Genomic DNA, 17,116 nt, shown 5'->3' with positions numbered 1-17,116 from the left:
GGTGGTTCTGAGCTCTGGGGAGTTCAAGGGAAACCACATAGTCCAAATTGTCCATAGCCAAAATCGCACAGTGTATGCAACGTTAAATGACTCCCCATCCATCCTTCCATCTCCCAATTTTCTCTTACTTGCGCTTTCTGTTTTCTCATAGAGCATGGAGCAAACTGAACCTTATCCGTTTTGCACATTTTGTCTAAATGAAAAAAAAATTCCAAAATGCCAAAATTGTGGAGGTGCACAAAGACTTTGTGGGCAGGACACCCCACTGTATGAATCATCTGCTTCCTTAGCCCGGCCTTCAATTCATCAAATTGCAGCACTAGATAAGACTGTCAACAAAGGATTGAATGCTAAGAACTTCTATGGTGGCTCTTCGTACAATAAGTCTCCTGTGAATACCAATTTGAAACATGAGTCACCAAGGTGGAAGCAATATCCAGCAAACGGAAAGATTGGACTTTCTACAGAAGCAAGTTTATCCAAGATTACAAAAAATGCAAGAACAAGAAATACTAGGTCATCAGACCCAAATGACACAAGTAAGTCAGACGACTGGAACAATGCTGTCTCATTGGGTACAAGGAATTTCATTTCCACATTGACGTTTATGTGTGCATAACTTGTTTTGGAATTGCATCTTAAATGCAGTTACCACCAGTGATGCCAGAAGTCAATTCAGTAAATGTAGTGATTGGTATTTTAGCAGAACTGATGCAGCAGTAAAGCAATTCATATTATGAAGAATTTAAAACTAAATAAAAAAATGTTAGGTTTAATGAAAGCTTACCAAATGTATATGGTTTCTTCTCATACTATTTATCACTACTGTATTCAGATCTGATTGCAATAAAGCTAAAAGCACAAAGTATCTGTGGTCAGAGACCCAGCACGCAGGATAAACCGGTGACCCATATGCACTAGGTACTAAATGTATATTTAAACACGCCATTCCGTGCCCTGGCAGCATTTGGAAAATTATCTGTAAATGCATAACGCAAGCATCAAGGTGCATCTGGTTACAGTCCCGATGTTTGGTACTTTGAGCTGGATCCACGGGGGGGTAGGTAGTTTTGTAAATTCTAATACCAATCGTTGACATTAAACCGGAGTCGCCTGTTATACACTGGTGCTTACACACTGCACCTCGACCCGGGTCGTCCCATCAAATGCCCTGCTATCACCTGGTTTATCACTGCGATCTGAATGGGGTATCTGTTTTGAGGGAGTGCCAAAACCAAGGTCTCAGTCTTCCATTGGAGATTTCCTGGCCTTTGGGATGGAGCTGTGGCTGGCCACATGATCTCGGTGTTTACTCAGCCTGCTGATTGTGTCACAGGTGATTCGATGCTGTGTTCTTAGATTCATGATGAATGCAGGAGGCATCTACTTCTACCAGACGCCTACTGCAGCATTAACATATCTGAGCATTGCTGCTGCTTTTACTTATGCAACAATGATGCTTTTACTTATGCACCAAAAATACCATAGAATGCCAAAAATATAGATAGTTTGGTTCCAAACACAATTTGCATGCCACTTAGACTGTATGGCAAGTATTCTGAGCAGATTGTGGTCATTATCAACTACACAAAGTATTATTTGATAACATTGCTTTTACAATTGAGAAAATCACCAAAATAAAGCGAGACAAGCTAATATAGACAAACCTTTAAGTGGGTCCTCGCTATCTTTTGGAAAACTTACAATCTATAGGGAATTAAACGAAGATTCATTGAAACGCAGTGAAGTTGAGGTAAGTGAATTTTGTTGAATGTGAGAAAGGTAAGGACCGGAGAAATACCAAACCTCATTTAACCAGTAGATGAGTGAAAAAGCTATTGGCACCTAAGGTGTTGTGGAATTATTTATATACAGCAGGTTCAAAGCTTCGATCTTCTTTCTATTGTGGTGTTGCATTTTTGATGAATTCATTGAATTTGTATTGACCTTAAGTTGCTTATTAACTACTTTTTGTTTTGTTTACTTTACATGTGTATTCTATTGCTAATGCTTTCCATAAACTAGACCACATGTTCTCAAACTCCATCGTCAGGACACCACACAGTGCATGCTTTGCAGGTCTCCTCATAGAATCAAAAGTGAATGAATTGGCTCCACCTGTGGATCTTTTCAAATGTGTCAGTGAGTAATGAATGCAACTGTGCACCTGCTGAATGATCTGGAAAACGTGAACTGTGTGGGGTCCTGGCGACCGAGTTTGCGAACAACTGAACTAGACCAACTTTCATCCAACATGTTGGTTGGACTGAAAATCATGTACTTGGTGGGAGAAGATGACAATCAGCTGGTGGGAGAAGATGACAATCAGCAATTTGCTCACAAAAGCAGGAAAAGGGGCAAAAACATTCAGTCAAGTTGTTTAAATCAAACAGATTCAGCTACAGCACCTGGTCTGAGTGACAGTTTTTGTCACTCTTCGATTTTGGGAGCAAATTACTGAACTACAAATTACATTTACTCTATATTGGGACAGTGCTCTATAGCGCAAGTGAGACTATTCCTTGTTTTACAAATTACATTTGCTTACATCCAGTACCATATGTTTATTCCATTCGGCCAACTAGTTGGATGAAAGTTGGTCTAATGTATGGCTAGCATTAGGCAGGATTTCCGAGACTTTGCCATTACGGCCAATCCATGCTTTATTACAGGTGACTTATTTAGTACCTGTCAATTTGATTTATCCATCTGGACTCCAGCATTGATATTCTTAAAAGCTGGACTGTAATGGCAAAGTTTGGGAAACCCTTGTTTAAAGGCTCATAAAATGGCCATTTGAAAACACCCTTTAAAAGCGTTGTCATAACCTTGTACTTTTATTTCTTTGTATACAGTAACTATGGTATGACATCAGTAATAAAGTGCTACACTGCAAGGCCAAAAGTATATTGGCCGCTTAAGCCACACGTTTTGCTAAAAAGGTGCATAAATTCAAGCATAGAGCAATAGTCTCCATATTTAAATACTAACAATAGAAAAAGTGATACCGAAGAGCTCAGTGACTCTCACCATGGCACAGTCCTAGGATTACCGCCCTTAATAAAACAAGTCCGCTTGTCAGATATCTTTTTCCAGAAAGCCACATAAGCTCACACTGGACGGTTGATTGTTGTGAAGTGTAAAGGTTTACGGTATAAAAGGTAGACAATGTCTAGGTCAACTACTAATGGTTGACAGTGACAAGGTCGGCACCTTGAAATGGTTGACATACCCAAGTTCAACACAGGCTTATAGTTTTCCACATTTGTGGTGTTTGTCAACATGGACACTGTATAAGTGTACCGCATTCCCTCGCATGGCTTGCTGTACTCGCGATGCTTCAGGTATGGTGTTCCGCTGCCCTCAGTACACTATTCTATTCCCACTCTATCCCCACTTGGATAGTAAAGTATGAAAAACCACCTTAAAAAAATAAAACGTGAAAAACCATGTTGACCTTTGACGACCTTTTGTCAATTTAGATCAATACCACGTCTGTCAATCTTGGGTATGTTGACCATTTCAAGGTGTCGACCTAGTCACTGTCAACCATTGGTGATCGACCTAGTGACTGTCGACCTAGACATTGTCTACCCAGTGACCGCATGCTGTGTAAAGATCGTCTGGGCTCTATTGCAAAACTTATGAAACCGTGTCGGAACTATAACTGTGCTAGAGTTTTGTAGGTTGGGTTTCTCTAGCTGGGCAGCTGCAAATAAGCAGCAACGCCACAATAGTTCAGAACAATGGGTCCCAAACTCTGTCCTCGGGAACCACTCATTTAGTCCTACTTCAGGGACAACAATAGTAAAATCTGAGATTAAATCTATTTAATGTCCTACCTGAACCCCGGCACATTCACTTCAATTAATCCCACAAATGAAGATGAAGTATCTGGATTTTTCTCTCCTCTTGACCCTATACCCTCACAAATAAGTAACGCTCTGTCTCCTGTGCTCATCCCAACCTTAACTAAAATCTGTGATCTTGCTCTCTACTGGTATATTTCCTTAATTGTTCAAACATGCAGTTATTATTCTGGTTCTGAAAAAAAACACAATTCTGACCCAAGATCCCTCTCAAACTACCATCCCATCCCTCCGTTTCCATGCACCACCAAGCTACATGAGAGACTTGCTGACACTCGCCTCACACACTCTTAACACACAATTTATTGGTCCCACTTCAGTCAGGCTTTCATTCCCATCACTCCACAGAGACAGCACTGACTAAAGTAGTGAATGATCTGGTCACTACTAAGTCTAAAGTCCATTACTCATTTACTTAGATCTCTCTGCTGCTTTTTGACACTGTTCACCATACTCTTCTCATACAAACACTACAATACCTAGTTCTTAAAGATCCAGCCCTTTCTTGGTTCTCCACCTACCTATCTAACCGCTCTTTCAGTGTTTGTTCTCTGATTCCACCTTCTCTTCATTACCTTTATCAGTTGGAGTACCTCAGGGCTCAGTCTTAGGTCCTTTTCTCCATCTTGACCACATCACTTGGCAAACTAGTCAGCTCTTTTGGATTTCAGTATCCTCTGTATGCAGACGATACTCAAATCTACCTATCCTCTCCAGACCTGTCTCCATCTGTATTGGGCTGTGTCACTGAATGCCTTTCTGCTGTTTCATTTTGGATATCATCTTGCCACCTCAAACTTATTATTTCAAAAACTGAATGAATTATATTTTTTATGAAAAAGTAACCAACCTGATACCTCTATCGCTGTTGAGAATATGACAATCAATCCTACCCCAAAAGTTTGCCTAGGTGCTATCCTTGTCTCTGAACTTTCCTTATTTCCCCACATTCAATTTGCCCTTCCCTTACACAAGACACTGCTAAAACTCTCATCCATGCTCTGATCTGTTGCATTGATTATTGCAATGGTCTCCTAACTGATCTTCCCCAATACAGACTTTTACCACTACAATCCATCATTAATGCAGCTGCAAGGCAAATCTTCCTTGCCAACTGCAAAGTTACTCTATTTAGTACAAAATATTTTTTACTTATACACAAGGCCATAAACCAAACTACACTAACATACACTTCTCTTAGCTTAAAATATCTACCAACTCAACCTCTTCGCTCCTCTCAAGATCTACTTCTCTTATCCACACGCATTACTTGCTCCCATTTACGATTGCAGGACTGCCTTTGGGATGCACCAACTCTGTGGAATGCCCTCCAATGCACAAGAAGACTCTTCACTAGTCTCCGATCCTACAAGCATTCCCTGAAAACTCACCTCTTCAGGCAAGCTGATCAAATTCCAGAGCCAGCCCCATAACCTTCATAAAGTTATCCTATCCAATCACATTCCCACTGTACCGTCCACACACATCCTTTCCCACTTTGTTTTATACTTTTGATCCTCCTGACCCCTAGCCAAAATTGCTGGGTCACCATAACAGACAGCCCATCAAGAACCTTTGCATTCTGGTGGACTTTATGCAATAGAGAACACCTATCCTGGTGTATCAATGCCTATTTCCCTATAGATTATAAGCGCAATATTTATTTTAAACAGTGTCTATAGGGACCCTTTCTACTTTTTATGTGACTGTAAATGATAATATCTGGTATACATGGCTTCTTTTGTGTTATAGTTAAAGCAACTTATGAGATCTGAGCCTAATTCAGAACTGATCGCTGGGCTGATAATTTTTGGAGCCCTGCAATCCGGTATATGCTGCCTACCACAGTGTAATCCCGCCCTGTGCAAGCCTACAAATAGCTTAGCATGGCTTGGAAAAACTAATTAGATGGGTCTGTGATCCATTTGTAAGCGGCTGGCCATGGAATGATTTCTCCACTGTGAACAGTGTTCGTAGCCAAGGTCTTACTTTGCGGAGGCAATAGAAGCTGTTAGATCATGGCCGGAGCGGACATCACATGCCTTCCCTTCAAATGCCTGGGCACGCCTGCGCTTTCCTTGACACTCCTAGAAACGGGGAATTGCCACCCTCAAACACCGGCTTCCTGTCAATCAACTTGTGTACAGCCAGCGTTCAAAGAAGTAGTAGTATTCTATAGCAGGATGGCCTCACGTATGCGTACTACCGGCTATATGCATGCACAGTCTATAGATAATCGCCCGGCCTGCGAGTTCGCAGCAGTGTGATCAGGTCTGAATTAGGCCTTATGTCTGTATCAGTCAGACCTCTGATTTTAGTGTTCAGCTGAATCAATTATGCAAAATTAGGATAAAAAATCCAGTCTGTATCACAGTTCAGTCCTTGCGAAACAATGCAAAATCAATACATTTATATTCTACAGTAATACTATTTATACTCAACCCCCAGGTTGGTCCTAGAGGATAATAATGAGACCATTGTTTTAAGAAGTTTACTAGAATATTGTTTTTATATAAGTTTCCAATATTTTCACACAAGTTTGTATTATTTCTCTAAGCTTTATATTTTTTTATTTTAACGACATCTAAAATGGACTGGTAAGACAAAAACCTAGTTTTGCCATCTTGATGCTAGCGGAATATAGTGCCTGATTCAGACAAGTTCGCTAGGCTGTGTATACTCGTAGGCTAGCGAACAACAGGTAAACCCCGCCCCACCGAATGTCCCCGTCACCAGTAGTCCGTTTGCTAGCCTGTGCTTATGTACACATCCACTCGCATGCGACCAAACTAATAAAAGTTTGCTAATAAAAGTGAAGACTGATTTTTGTTGTGGCCGAGTTCAAAGTGGGTGCTGACGCCATGTGACCTCAGCAGCCCGCTCGACCAGGCATCGACCCAACTGCATTCGCAGGAGTACTCCCAAGCATTTTCATGGGCACACCCACCATTTTCGTGTGCATGTCCATGAAGCACTGGGCGTACTGCTGCGCCTACCCCAGGCCCTCCTAGCGGCGGAGCGAACGGCCTGACGACTGAAAACTCTCCAAAGCCGTTCTCTCCTGGGGTTTGTTCATGCGCATACCCCTGCATCGGTGACGAGGCCGATTTCGGACCTAAACAAATGTGTCTGATTCGGCCCCATAGTTCCCCATAAAATACTGTGTGAAATTGTTTCATTAATTGGTGTTCGTTTGTAATTTAGATGTTAACAGCCCAGTACGTTGCCTATTTATCTAAAAGCGATGTCGTAAAAATAATTTCAAATGAAATGGTTGTAATATGCTTTTAAGTTTTTTAAATGACACTTTTTCTGTAACTCCAGTTATTCTATCTAGTGACGAAGAAGATAACGCTAGCACTGGAAGCACAAGCAGACTAGAGAGCATCTCTCCACGACCTGCCGATTCAGCTTGTTCCTCCCCTGTTCCATCATCTGGAAAAGTAGAAGCCGCTCTAAGGGAAAACCGCTTAGCTGATGGCAAATTCAATAATCCACCTGAGGCCGATCCTATCCCACCAATCCCTAGGAAAGCCAGAATGAAAGATCAGGTAGTATTTTCAGCTATAATTTTTAATGGTGATTTTGTAACTTGCAACTGCTGGCATTATAGTTCTAAACAAGGGTTGAATTTGTATTTATGTATTCATTGGTTAATTTAAAAAAGTGAGGATTTTGGGGCTTTATTTAATGCAAGGACTGCATCAAGATTTACCATAGCATCCAATTGATGTTTGCTTTCATATACTAACCAAGTGCACAGATTTCTAATATTTAATTTTTTTTGTTTGTAAAAGCTTGACTTCATTCAGTTGCATCGTCCTATTTAATGCATCATACTAATTGTAGGTTTCATTTACAGTTTGGCAATTCAGTCCCCAATACACCTGTGAAACGGCGAAAAGTTGTCCAGGTAGATGTTCCAAGTGACATCATGGCATGTGAAAGTATCATTCTGCCTTGTCGAAATGTACGACTAGGAACCATGTACAGAATGATAGTAGATGCTGTTGTGGTGAGTACTAATAGACTGCATGGGAAGCCTTTCAGAAGGTGCATACACAGGGTAGTGATCCACACAGATATCGTCGTGCGTTAGGTTGCCAACATCAGCAAGTGCATACACACTTGCCTATACAGGCGACGAACGATGTTGGGGAGGGGGCATTACGTTAATGATCCGCTCTGTCTCTATCTCTATCATGTTGGGTTTTCTAGATTTAAAATTTGGGGTTCTTGTGTAGTTTCACGGCGGCAGTTACGTAGTCAGCGTAGTGTCCCTGTCAGAATCGGCGTAGTGTTCCCGTGGCCAGCGTAGTCCACTTGTGTCTGCGACTTTGTGTACGTTCCCGCCTAACCGGTGCTTACACAGTTAGCGTTGTCAGTCAGCGTTACGCAGTTAGCGCAGTCAGTCAGCGTTGTGTCAGCACTTATTACATTGTGTGGAAACCATTGACAATTTTTCACCTGCCTGACATGATAGGTGTGAATGTGTTCCTGAAACACCCCCACTATCCAAGTGAGCCCGAAGCGTGGCGAGCGGACGCGGTACGCGTCCTCCCGACCTGTTCATCCCCCCACTATCCACGTTGGTGTGGAGTTGATTTTATAAAGTGCCGAGCCCAAAGCGTGGCGAGCGAACTCTGATTACTTGACGTGTATTCCACGTCCCCTCGCGGGGCTTGCTGTGCTTGCCACGCTTCGGGCTTGTTTTCCGTATTCCCTCGCGGGGCTGATGCGTTTGGCACACTTCAGGCTCGCTGCGCTTGCCACACTTTATAAAATCAACTTCACGCTAAAGTGGGTAGTGGGGGTATGAACAGGTCGGGAGGAAGCGTACCGCATCCGCTCGCCACGCTTCGGGCTGACGTGGATAGTGGGGGTGTTTCAGGAACACATTCACACCTGACGTAGATAGTGGGGGTTTGAAATGGAGGCATTGGCAAATGGCGTATGTAATAGGTGCATTAGATAGACTTGCGCACCCCCCCTTTGTGCACGAGATGCATGCGCCATACCCTGCCGCACAAATTTCTGAGACCCTGGTGCATCTCAGGCAGATGGAGCGTCACTCTGCCGGTGCCCGCATGATCGTCTTTACGTCTGCATCTGCCAGCGCAGGGGATTTAGCGGTTACCGCGCTGTGTGAGGGGGCGATCACTAGGCTTGCCGGGGACAGTACGGTGACTATGCTGCCTGAAGGGGACTACCGCTGGGACACACAAGGAACTACACAAGGCTGCCTTTGGGCTACTCTGGCAGCGTAGCCTACCGCCGTGAAACTACACAAGTACCAAATTTTGTTTTAAGCCTGTGTACTATATGGTGAGTAATACTAGTAATCAAAAAACACCCAATCGAATAACCAGTACTGACCTTTTTTTTTCTCAACATTAATTAAGGAAAATGGCAATTGATATGTAAATACACTGCTCAAAAAAATAAAGGGAACACTAACATAACACATCCTAGATCTGAATGAATGAAGTATTCTTATTAAATACTTTGTTCTTTTACATAGTTAAATGTGCTGACAACAAAATCACACAAATTATCAATGGAAATCAAATTTATTAACCCATGGAGGTCTGGATTTGGAGTCACACTCAAAATGAAAGTGGAAAAACACACTACAGGCTGATCCAACTTTGATGCAATGTCCTTAAAACAAGTCAAAATGAGTCTCAATAGTGTATGTGGCCTCCACGTGCCTGTATTGCCTCCCTACAACACCTTGGCATGCTCCTGATGAGGTGGCAGATGGTCTCCTGAGAGATCTCCTCCCAGACCTGGACTAAAGCATTCACCAACTCCTGGATAGTCTGTGGTGAAACGTGGCGTTGGTAGATTGGGCGAGACATGATGTCGCACATGTGCTCAATTTAGATTCAGGTCTGGGGAACGGGTGGGCCAGTCCATAGCATCAATGCCTTCGTCTTGCAGGAACTGCTGACACACTCCAGCTACATGAGGTCTAGCATTGTCTTTCATTAGGAGAGGAACCCAGGGCCAACCGCACCAGCATATGGTCTCACACGGGGTCTGAGGTTCTGATCTCCGTACCTAATGGCAGTCAGACTACCTCTGGTGAGCAAATGGAGGGCTGTGCGGCCCCCAAAGAATTGCCACTCCACACCATTAATGACTCACTGCCAAACCGGTCATGCTGGAGGATGTTGCAGGCAGCAGAATGTTCTCCTTGGCGTCTCCAGACTGTCACATGTGCTCAGTTGAACCTGCATTCATCTGTGAAGAGCACAGGGCGCCAGTGGCGAATTTGCCAATCTTGGTGTTCTCTGGCAAATGCCAAACGTCCTGCACGGTGTTGGGCTGTAAGCACAACCCCCACCTCTGGACGTCGGCCCCTCATGGAGTCTGTTACTGACTGTTTGAGTAGACACATGCACATTTGTGGCCTGCTGGAGGTCAATTTGCAGGATTCTGGCAGTGCTCCTACTGTTCCTCCTTCCACAAAGGCGGAGGTAGCGGTCCTGCTGTTGGGTTGTTGCCTTCCTACGGCCACCTCCACGTCTCCTGATGTACTGGCCTGTCTCCTGCTAATGCCTCCATGCTCTGGACACTACGCTGACAGACACAGCAAACCTTTTTGCCACAACTCGCATTGATGTGCCATCCTGGATGAGCTGCACTACCTGAGCCACTTGTATGGGTTGTAGACTCCGTCTCATGCTACCGCTAGCGTGAAAGCCCCACCAGCTTTCAAAAGTGACCAAAACATCAGCCAGAAAGCATAGGAGCTGAGAGGTGGTCTGTGGTCGCCAAAAAAACCAGGGTAATGATGCCCATCATACTTCAAGCAGGAATCGGGGCAATTCCCCATACTGCCAATGCTCGGGCATCGGGCAAATTCTCTATTCCTCGATTCTGACTAAAAAATGATCGGTGAGTTGTGAATTTTTAATATGCTGAGGTTGCCTGAAAAAATTTGCTGTTACACAACTAATCTTTTTGCAGATCATCTGATCTGATCTCCAGAAAGGAGATTAATGGCATGCATAAGTTCGCAGTCTCTCGGCAGTTGGGCAGCGGGTCCCTGCCTGTCTCCGCTTCAGGGAGATGGGCAGGGTTGGGGCGGCGGTGGGGACCGGCTCTGTCAGCAGGGTAGGTGGCGGACAGTGGCGGGGAGCTCTGTCGCCACGGGGCACGCGAGCGCCTCGTGCGGGCGTGCCCCCTGACTAGAGCTGGTGGCTAGCGGGGGCTGGTGAAAGATTTGCCAGCCCCTGCAAAGATGAGCAGCGCTACATCTGTATAAGGAATGCAGTATTTTATGCACCAACATGGTCATTGCTTTTGTCAATCATTTATGTGTAGTCTTCAAAGATCAATAATATTTTTCTACTTTTCTTTGATAAGTAAGCTTTTTGGAGAAAAACACAACAATACACTACACTAATATTTTATTTTATCTAGTTTAGTGTTTATCTAGTGTAACACTGAGAAGCAGGAAATGTTTTTGTTGCCAGGTATTGTAAAGCTTTTATTGAAAATACCTCATCAATTCAGTGAGTATTATAATTAATGGATTTTGTTAGTATATAAAATGTCCGTTTCTCTTTGAGACCCTGAGTTTACACAAAATAAAGTTGCAGCCAATTCATATATTCCAAATTAATGTATTTTCTTTTCTTTGTACAGTTTTGTGTAGACTTCATAAAGATGCGAGTAAAAGGTAAACACTTTTTTTGAACACTTATTTGATAAAAAAAAATTGTGTTGTCTTTTTTTATTTTTTTTATTACTTTTTTCATTTCGAGTGGACCCATTATAAAAATTGAATTTTTGTGCTTCATTCTAAGTCCTTTTTCATTGTCCATTGGGACGCTCATAGTTTGTACATTAGAGAATAGCAGCGGGATTAGGGAGCCTTGACATTTAGTTCCTCCCTCTCTGTACTCTATTGTGTGTTTAGAACACACCTTTTTTATATTAAAAAAAAAAAGAAAGAAAAATACTTCATGGTGGTATGGACCCCGGGTGGTGGCACTTACCCAGGGTGTGCACAAAAATTCCTGACCTGATACTGCTTACAGTACATAACTTCCATAGCGTAAGCTGTGGCCGCAAAGATGAAGTACCAACAATTCAACCACAAAACTACAAGAGATGACGTTTTCTATTCCCGTCAGATTATAAGAAAATTGCAAAATCCCATATCCACTCATCCATCAGGGGGCAATATTAAGCACATTGAATTGGCTTAAATGCTATTCCTAAAAGAATAGTTATTCCAAATTCACAGTGCATAGAATCTGGCATGCAAATTTATTATATCTGCACAATTTAGCAAAGGTGTGCATGAAGACCAGGTGGCATAACTGTTCAGTAGAAGACCTGTGCTTTGCTGCCATATACATTCAGGGTTCATGAATGGGCAGATTTGTCCTAATGTAAATTTTGGCAGAACATTATAATAATTCACCATGCAGTCAGTTTAGAAGTGGTACAACACCTGATAAATATATCATACAGAAGCCACAAGTCATCTGTTGCCCATTAATAAATTGTGATTGCTTTTTTATTTTGTTTGCTTATCCATCCTATTCTGTTTGCAAAATAGCATATTTTTTCATCATTCGCATTTCTGCAAAGCCCTTCCATCGTCTTTAATTCTTTCTGCCCATCAACTTGCAGTAGTTCCGAGCAAATTAATGATCAATTTGTGATAGCTATATTTTTGTTATGGTTTATTGTCCATGGCGAATTCATTTTAATTAAACCACTTCACTAGCCTCCAGCTCCAGGAGTTAACTTTGTTTTTACCTACTATTCTTTTTGGCCCAGCCCTGCATTTTTGTACTAAAATTATATATGTAGTTTTTACAATTTGCTATAAACACAGCACTCCCACCACACACAGATGGTCTTTTGTGGCCATCACATTTACATAAATGGCCCATTAATGTCTGAATTCATTATCCGTTCAGAAACATCTACCACTTATGGCTTCACCTGAGAGAACAAGCGTCCGAGTTTGGATAGGTACATATTTTTCCGCGCATATCTTGTCCCCAATTAATAGCATCTTATTTGCAAAACTGAGTGAATAGGACCAACAAGCATCCTGATTCTGCACACGAAATGCTAAGTTACAGTACACTGTTTTCCACGAAAACACTTTAATTTTCAATTTCTTATCCAGGTAGAGGCATTCACACACTGCATTTAAAAATGCAACATATAATTTTAATCAGCAGAAGCTGCTTGTGAGTTAGTTTTGCAAATAAGACAGTTTAATGGAAGAAGTTACAAAAATATGTGCCCAATGCTACAGAGTCACATGGAGCTCACGCATTCTGCATAATGCCACTTGTAACTCATGGAGGATCAATATATTTGGACACCTCTGTAGGTTGTGTGGACAGTGCGTTTATTTTCATATGTGGCAGAATTTTAATTCCTGCTTTGACTACTCTAAAGAGTGTAAACATAGGTTTATATATAAGTAAACTATCAATTTAGTAAGCTTTGCAATAATCCATTATACTTGCTTACAGCTCTTCCTGATGATCAAGAAGACGTTTACGAAGAAGTAATATTGAAAATGTCAGAGCTTACAAGGTGTGAGTGGTGCTGCGTAAGGAAACTTACAGTGGCATTTTTCCAAAGTATTCCTTCTCTGTGTCAGAGGCTGCGCGGTCAATTTAAAATGAGCAGACAAAATGGCGTTGGATGGTATGACTGTAGTGCTACAAGTAAGTGTGCAACTTGCTCTTGGTAATCACTGATTTATTTATTTAAAGTTTTGCAATATGTAGACTATATATATTTTTTTTATCATGTTAAGTGGTCAATACATTGCTCAAATATATGTACCTTGTTCACTACAAGCATGTATGAATAAAAGTCTCTGCAGAAGCATTTAGTGTAAAGAAGTGTTGTGGAAACCATTGGATTTACATGTTCTTTAACCACCTAGTCCAGTGTCCTGATATATTAGAGTTTAAGACTTTTAGGGAGTTTATAGCTCACATAAGAGTCCTGCCAGCACAGAATGTGATTAGGGTGCTTGCTTTTAATAAATACTGGTAGATGTTTTGGTTAGCATTACTGCCTCACAGCACTGAGGTTGTGGGATCGATTACCTCCATGGCCCAAACTGTGTGGTATTTGAATATTCTCTGCATACTTGTGTACGATTCTGCGGCACTCTTGCTTTACTACAGCACTCCAAAAACATTGAGATATATATATCTAATACTTTCTCAGAGTAAAAATGGTAATTGAATTCAGGTGAGAAAATAAAACACTAGGCACAGTTTATAAAAATCATAAAAGGATAATATAAATTACTAATTTTATACAAGCTGAAGCTGGATATAGGGCCTTATTCAGATCTTACTGGAATTTGCAGTGATCTGTGAGGCGAAAGCTGCTAAACAGGCAGAAAGCGAAGACAACACTTGCTAAGTTGTGAGATAATTACAAATGAACTAGCCAATTTATATACAATTGCCTAACCATCAAACAGTTTTTGCCATCTGTGCAAATTTGAGTAGCTCTGAGGCTTCCATTATTCTGTGACTGAGACAGGGTGGAAATGGTCATCGCTGACCTCAAAAACTCTCCTCAAACACTACTGGGCATGCCTGTGTTCTCTAGCCACTCCGCAAAAAAATCCAGGTTACAACCCCAAGCACCAGCTTTCAGTCAGTCAAACTTGGCCACATTGCGTTCACAATACATATGCATTTTCGGAAATTAATACCTCGCACGCATGTGCAGTGTATACGGTACATTCGATAATTTTTTTAATCTGTAATTAGTGGTCAAGTCTGAATTTAGACCCATAGTCCTTTATTTTCCAACATTGAAAATAGTATAACACAATGAGAGTGTTTAAAATAATAAGTGATAGTTGAAAGTCGCTACAACGATTTCCCTTCATGACCATGCTTATAGCAGAGCCCCTTGTGCTTGGGCATGTAGAGAATAATCTAGCTCTTGCTATATTTTGTTAATTAGTTAACCAACAGAACTGCTGCTGGTGTGGGGCCCCCGGGGTGACCGCCCTGTCGCCCCATGCTTAATCCGCCACTGTGATAAGGTAGTGTGCAAAGTTTTAAGGTGATTTGTTAAAGCATTCCAGAGTTATTGTGGAACATCCATCCATCCACACAAAAACATCATTCAATTATACTTCTGTAGATAGGCATACACTTTACTAAAGTTTACAAAAATAAGTAGAGGTGTAGAAAGACATCAGATTCTGGCTAATTCTCTATTGATTTTTGAGAAAATGTCCATATATTCCCCTTCAAAATATAAAATTGACTTAGAGTACAGTGTTAATCAACCTTTCCAGCATCATCCTAATGAGACACTGTTCGCTGTGTGGAGGTTTTACTTTTTTAGAAACACCATGGCTGTTTTTTAGTATAGATTTCAGAGAATCTATACAAAGTAGGCTTTGTTCCTGTACAGGGTTGACTTTCATTTTATTATATATGTTTTTATTAATGCATAAGGGTGTTGAATATATGCTATACATCCATTTCGGCTTAGCTATTTTTATATATTTACTAAAATATCCCTTATTTTCTTTCTTTTCTGTTGCAGATCTAGAAGAGCAGTTCATTGTCCTAATCTTTGAAAGTCATTTGTCTGTGCATGACAACACAATTTTTGAAAAAATACTAATTGCAGCTGGTGTCAAATACTCAAACCCAGACTTTTTCTCAAAAATTGTATTTGACGAAGCTAACAGAAGACTTGTTGCCTTTACTAAACACATCGAAGAATCTCCAGCACGTGGCTCATCTCCACAGGAACACATAGCAAGACCTGTAAATATTTTAATTTTATATTTGTTTGTGTGTGTATATATGAATTAATTCCATACAGAAAAGATGAGAGTACACAAAGAAAAAGAATACTTTTGTTGGGGGCACTAATTGTTTCATTGACAAGATGTGTTTAGTTTAAAACATAGCTTTTATTATATACCGTAGATCAGAAAAAGTTTCTATTCTGCCAGCAATAATTGTTTGAAATGGTCAAGATGCCAAAAAATGCAATTAAATTAAATAATTCACATAAATTACACACAAACAAACGTACAAACATCTAACGCACACTGACCATCTTCATTGGACCATCTTGTTTGGCAATAAACAGAAATTATTAATTCTGAATCTTTGAGGACTATTGTCCTTATTTAATTTGCACTTAACCTGTATACCTGCTCCTGTGCTTATGTTTATTTTCATAAGCACATAAATAGGTACCAGTTATCAATAATTACTAAATACCAAAAATCCCGACCCAGCCCGGCATTTGGAACACTGATCCAAGCCAGGCCGGATCCGGGATTGTCACAATTTACACTGTGGTGCCCACCTGGGGCGGCGCTTGGAGATTACATAATCTCCAAGTGTCGTGACCACGAGCACCCCTGCTGGGACCGCAGATCACCGCACTGGGGCAGCCCAGCACCAAAGTAAGCTGCTGGGCACCCTCCCAGCCGCCGTCCGTGAGGTGAATGGATGCCGCACACAGGCATCCATTCACCTCCTCCCTGCCGCTGCTGTCTGCGGAGGCTGCTTGTGCCCCCCCATCCAGCCTGTGGATGCTGCAGTCCACAGGTTGGACTTCCCCCATTGATGTAAACGGAAGCCAGGTCAGATGATCCAGCGTACCTGTTTACACTGTCCTAGCGTGTTCAACTCAGGGTAATTTGAAAGACAGGGTAGGGATTGTCAAAGGTGTGGTGCACCAGGAGAGAAAAAAATAATAGTTTTTACACATAAAAAATTAGCCGTGCGGTTGCTTCACTTGCATGCCTCTACTTGTGTCCTGATATAGTCCTTGTAAGGACGTCCATTGATATACTTTCACTTTGTCTCTTATACTAGTCCTTTTTAGGACTCTAATGTCTAAATTGTCATAATTCATTATATGTCTGCATAAGGTGAACCTCTTAGTGCCTGGGACTCCGTTGAGCACCCGTGCGGGTAACAGAGTCTGGTCTCCAGCCGTACATAGGAGACCTGACCGCTCCGTTCCCACCAGGCTGCTTTTCCGTTGATATAATAAATCTCTCACCCCATGATCATACCTGTGATCTAAATTGATATAGCGGATCATATTATATGCTGTGATCACTCAATGCAACGTCTCAAAAGCGGGCAATTGACAACAGGACAGCTAATCATCATAAGACAAAGCAGTGTCTCTGTCCTTAAACTCTGCTGTCAAACCCCGCAGGAGACTTTCACACTTTGCCTTGA

At 41.7% G+C, this 17,116-nt stretch overlaps 1 protein-coding gene across 8 annotated transcripts in view; it reads left to right on the top strand.

Moving 5' to 3' along the window:
• Positions 1-17,116, top strand: part of SENP6 (SUMO specific peptidase 6) — an 80,691-nt gene that overhangs the window by 40,647 nt on the left and 22,928 nt on the right. For all 8 annotated transcript variants that reach the window (XM_083177181.1, XM_083177180.1, XM_083177175.1 and 5 more), the window contains 6 exons: positions 152-539; positions 7,194-7,420; positions 7,732-7,884; positions 11,526-11,559; positions 13,385-13,582; positions 15,447-15,673. In XM_083177181.1, coding sequence (XP_083033307.1) covers positions 152-539; positions 7,194-7,420; positions 7,732-7,884; positions 11,526-11,559; positions 13,385-13,582; positions 15,447-15,673 — 1,227 coding nt within the window. The remainder of the gene's footprint in view (positions 1-151; positions 540-7,193; positions 7,421-7,731; positions 7,885-11,525; positions 11,560-13,384; positions 13,583-15,446; positions 15,674-17,116) is intronic.

Source organism: Crinia signifera, chromosome 3 (genome assembly GCF_055691185.1).
Source record: "Crinia signifera chromosome 3, ASM5569118v1, whole genome shotgun sequence".
NCBI classification, from domain to species: Eukaryota; Metazoa; Chordata; class Amphibia; order Anura; family Myobatrachidae; genus Crinia; species Crinia signifera.
This window is presented reverse-complemented; position numbering and strand designations above follow the sequence as displayed.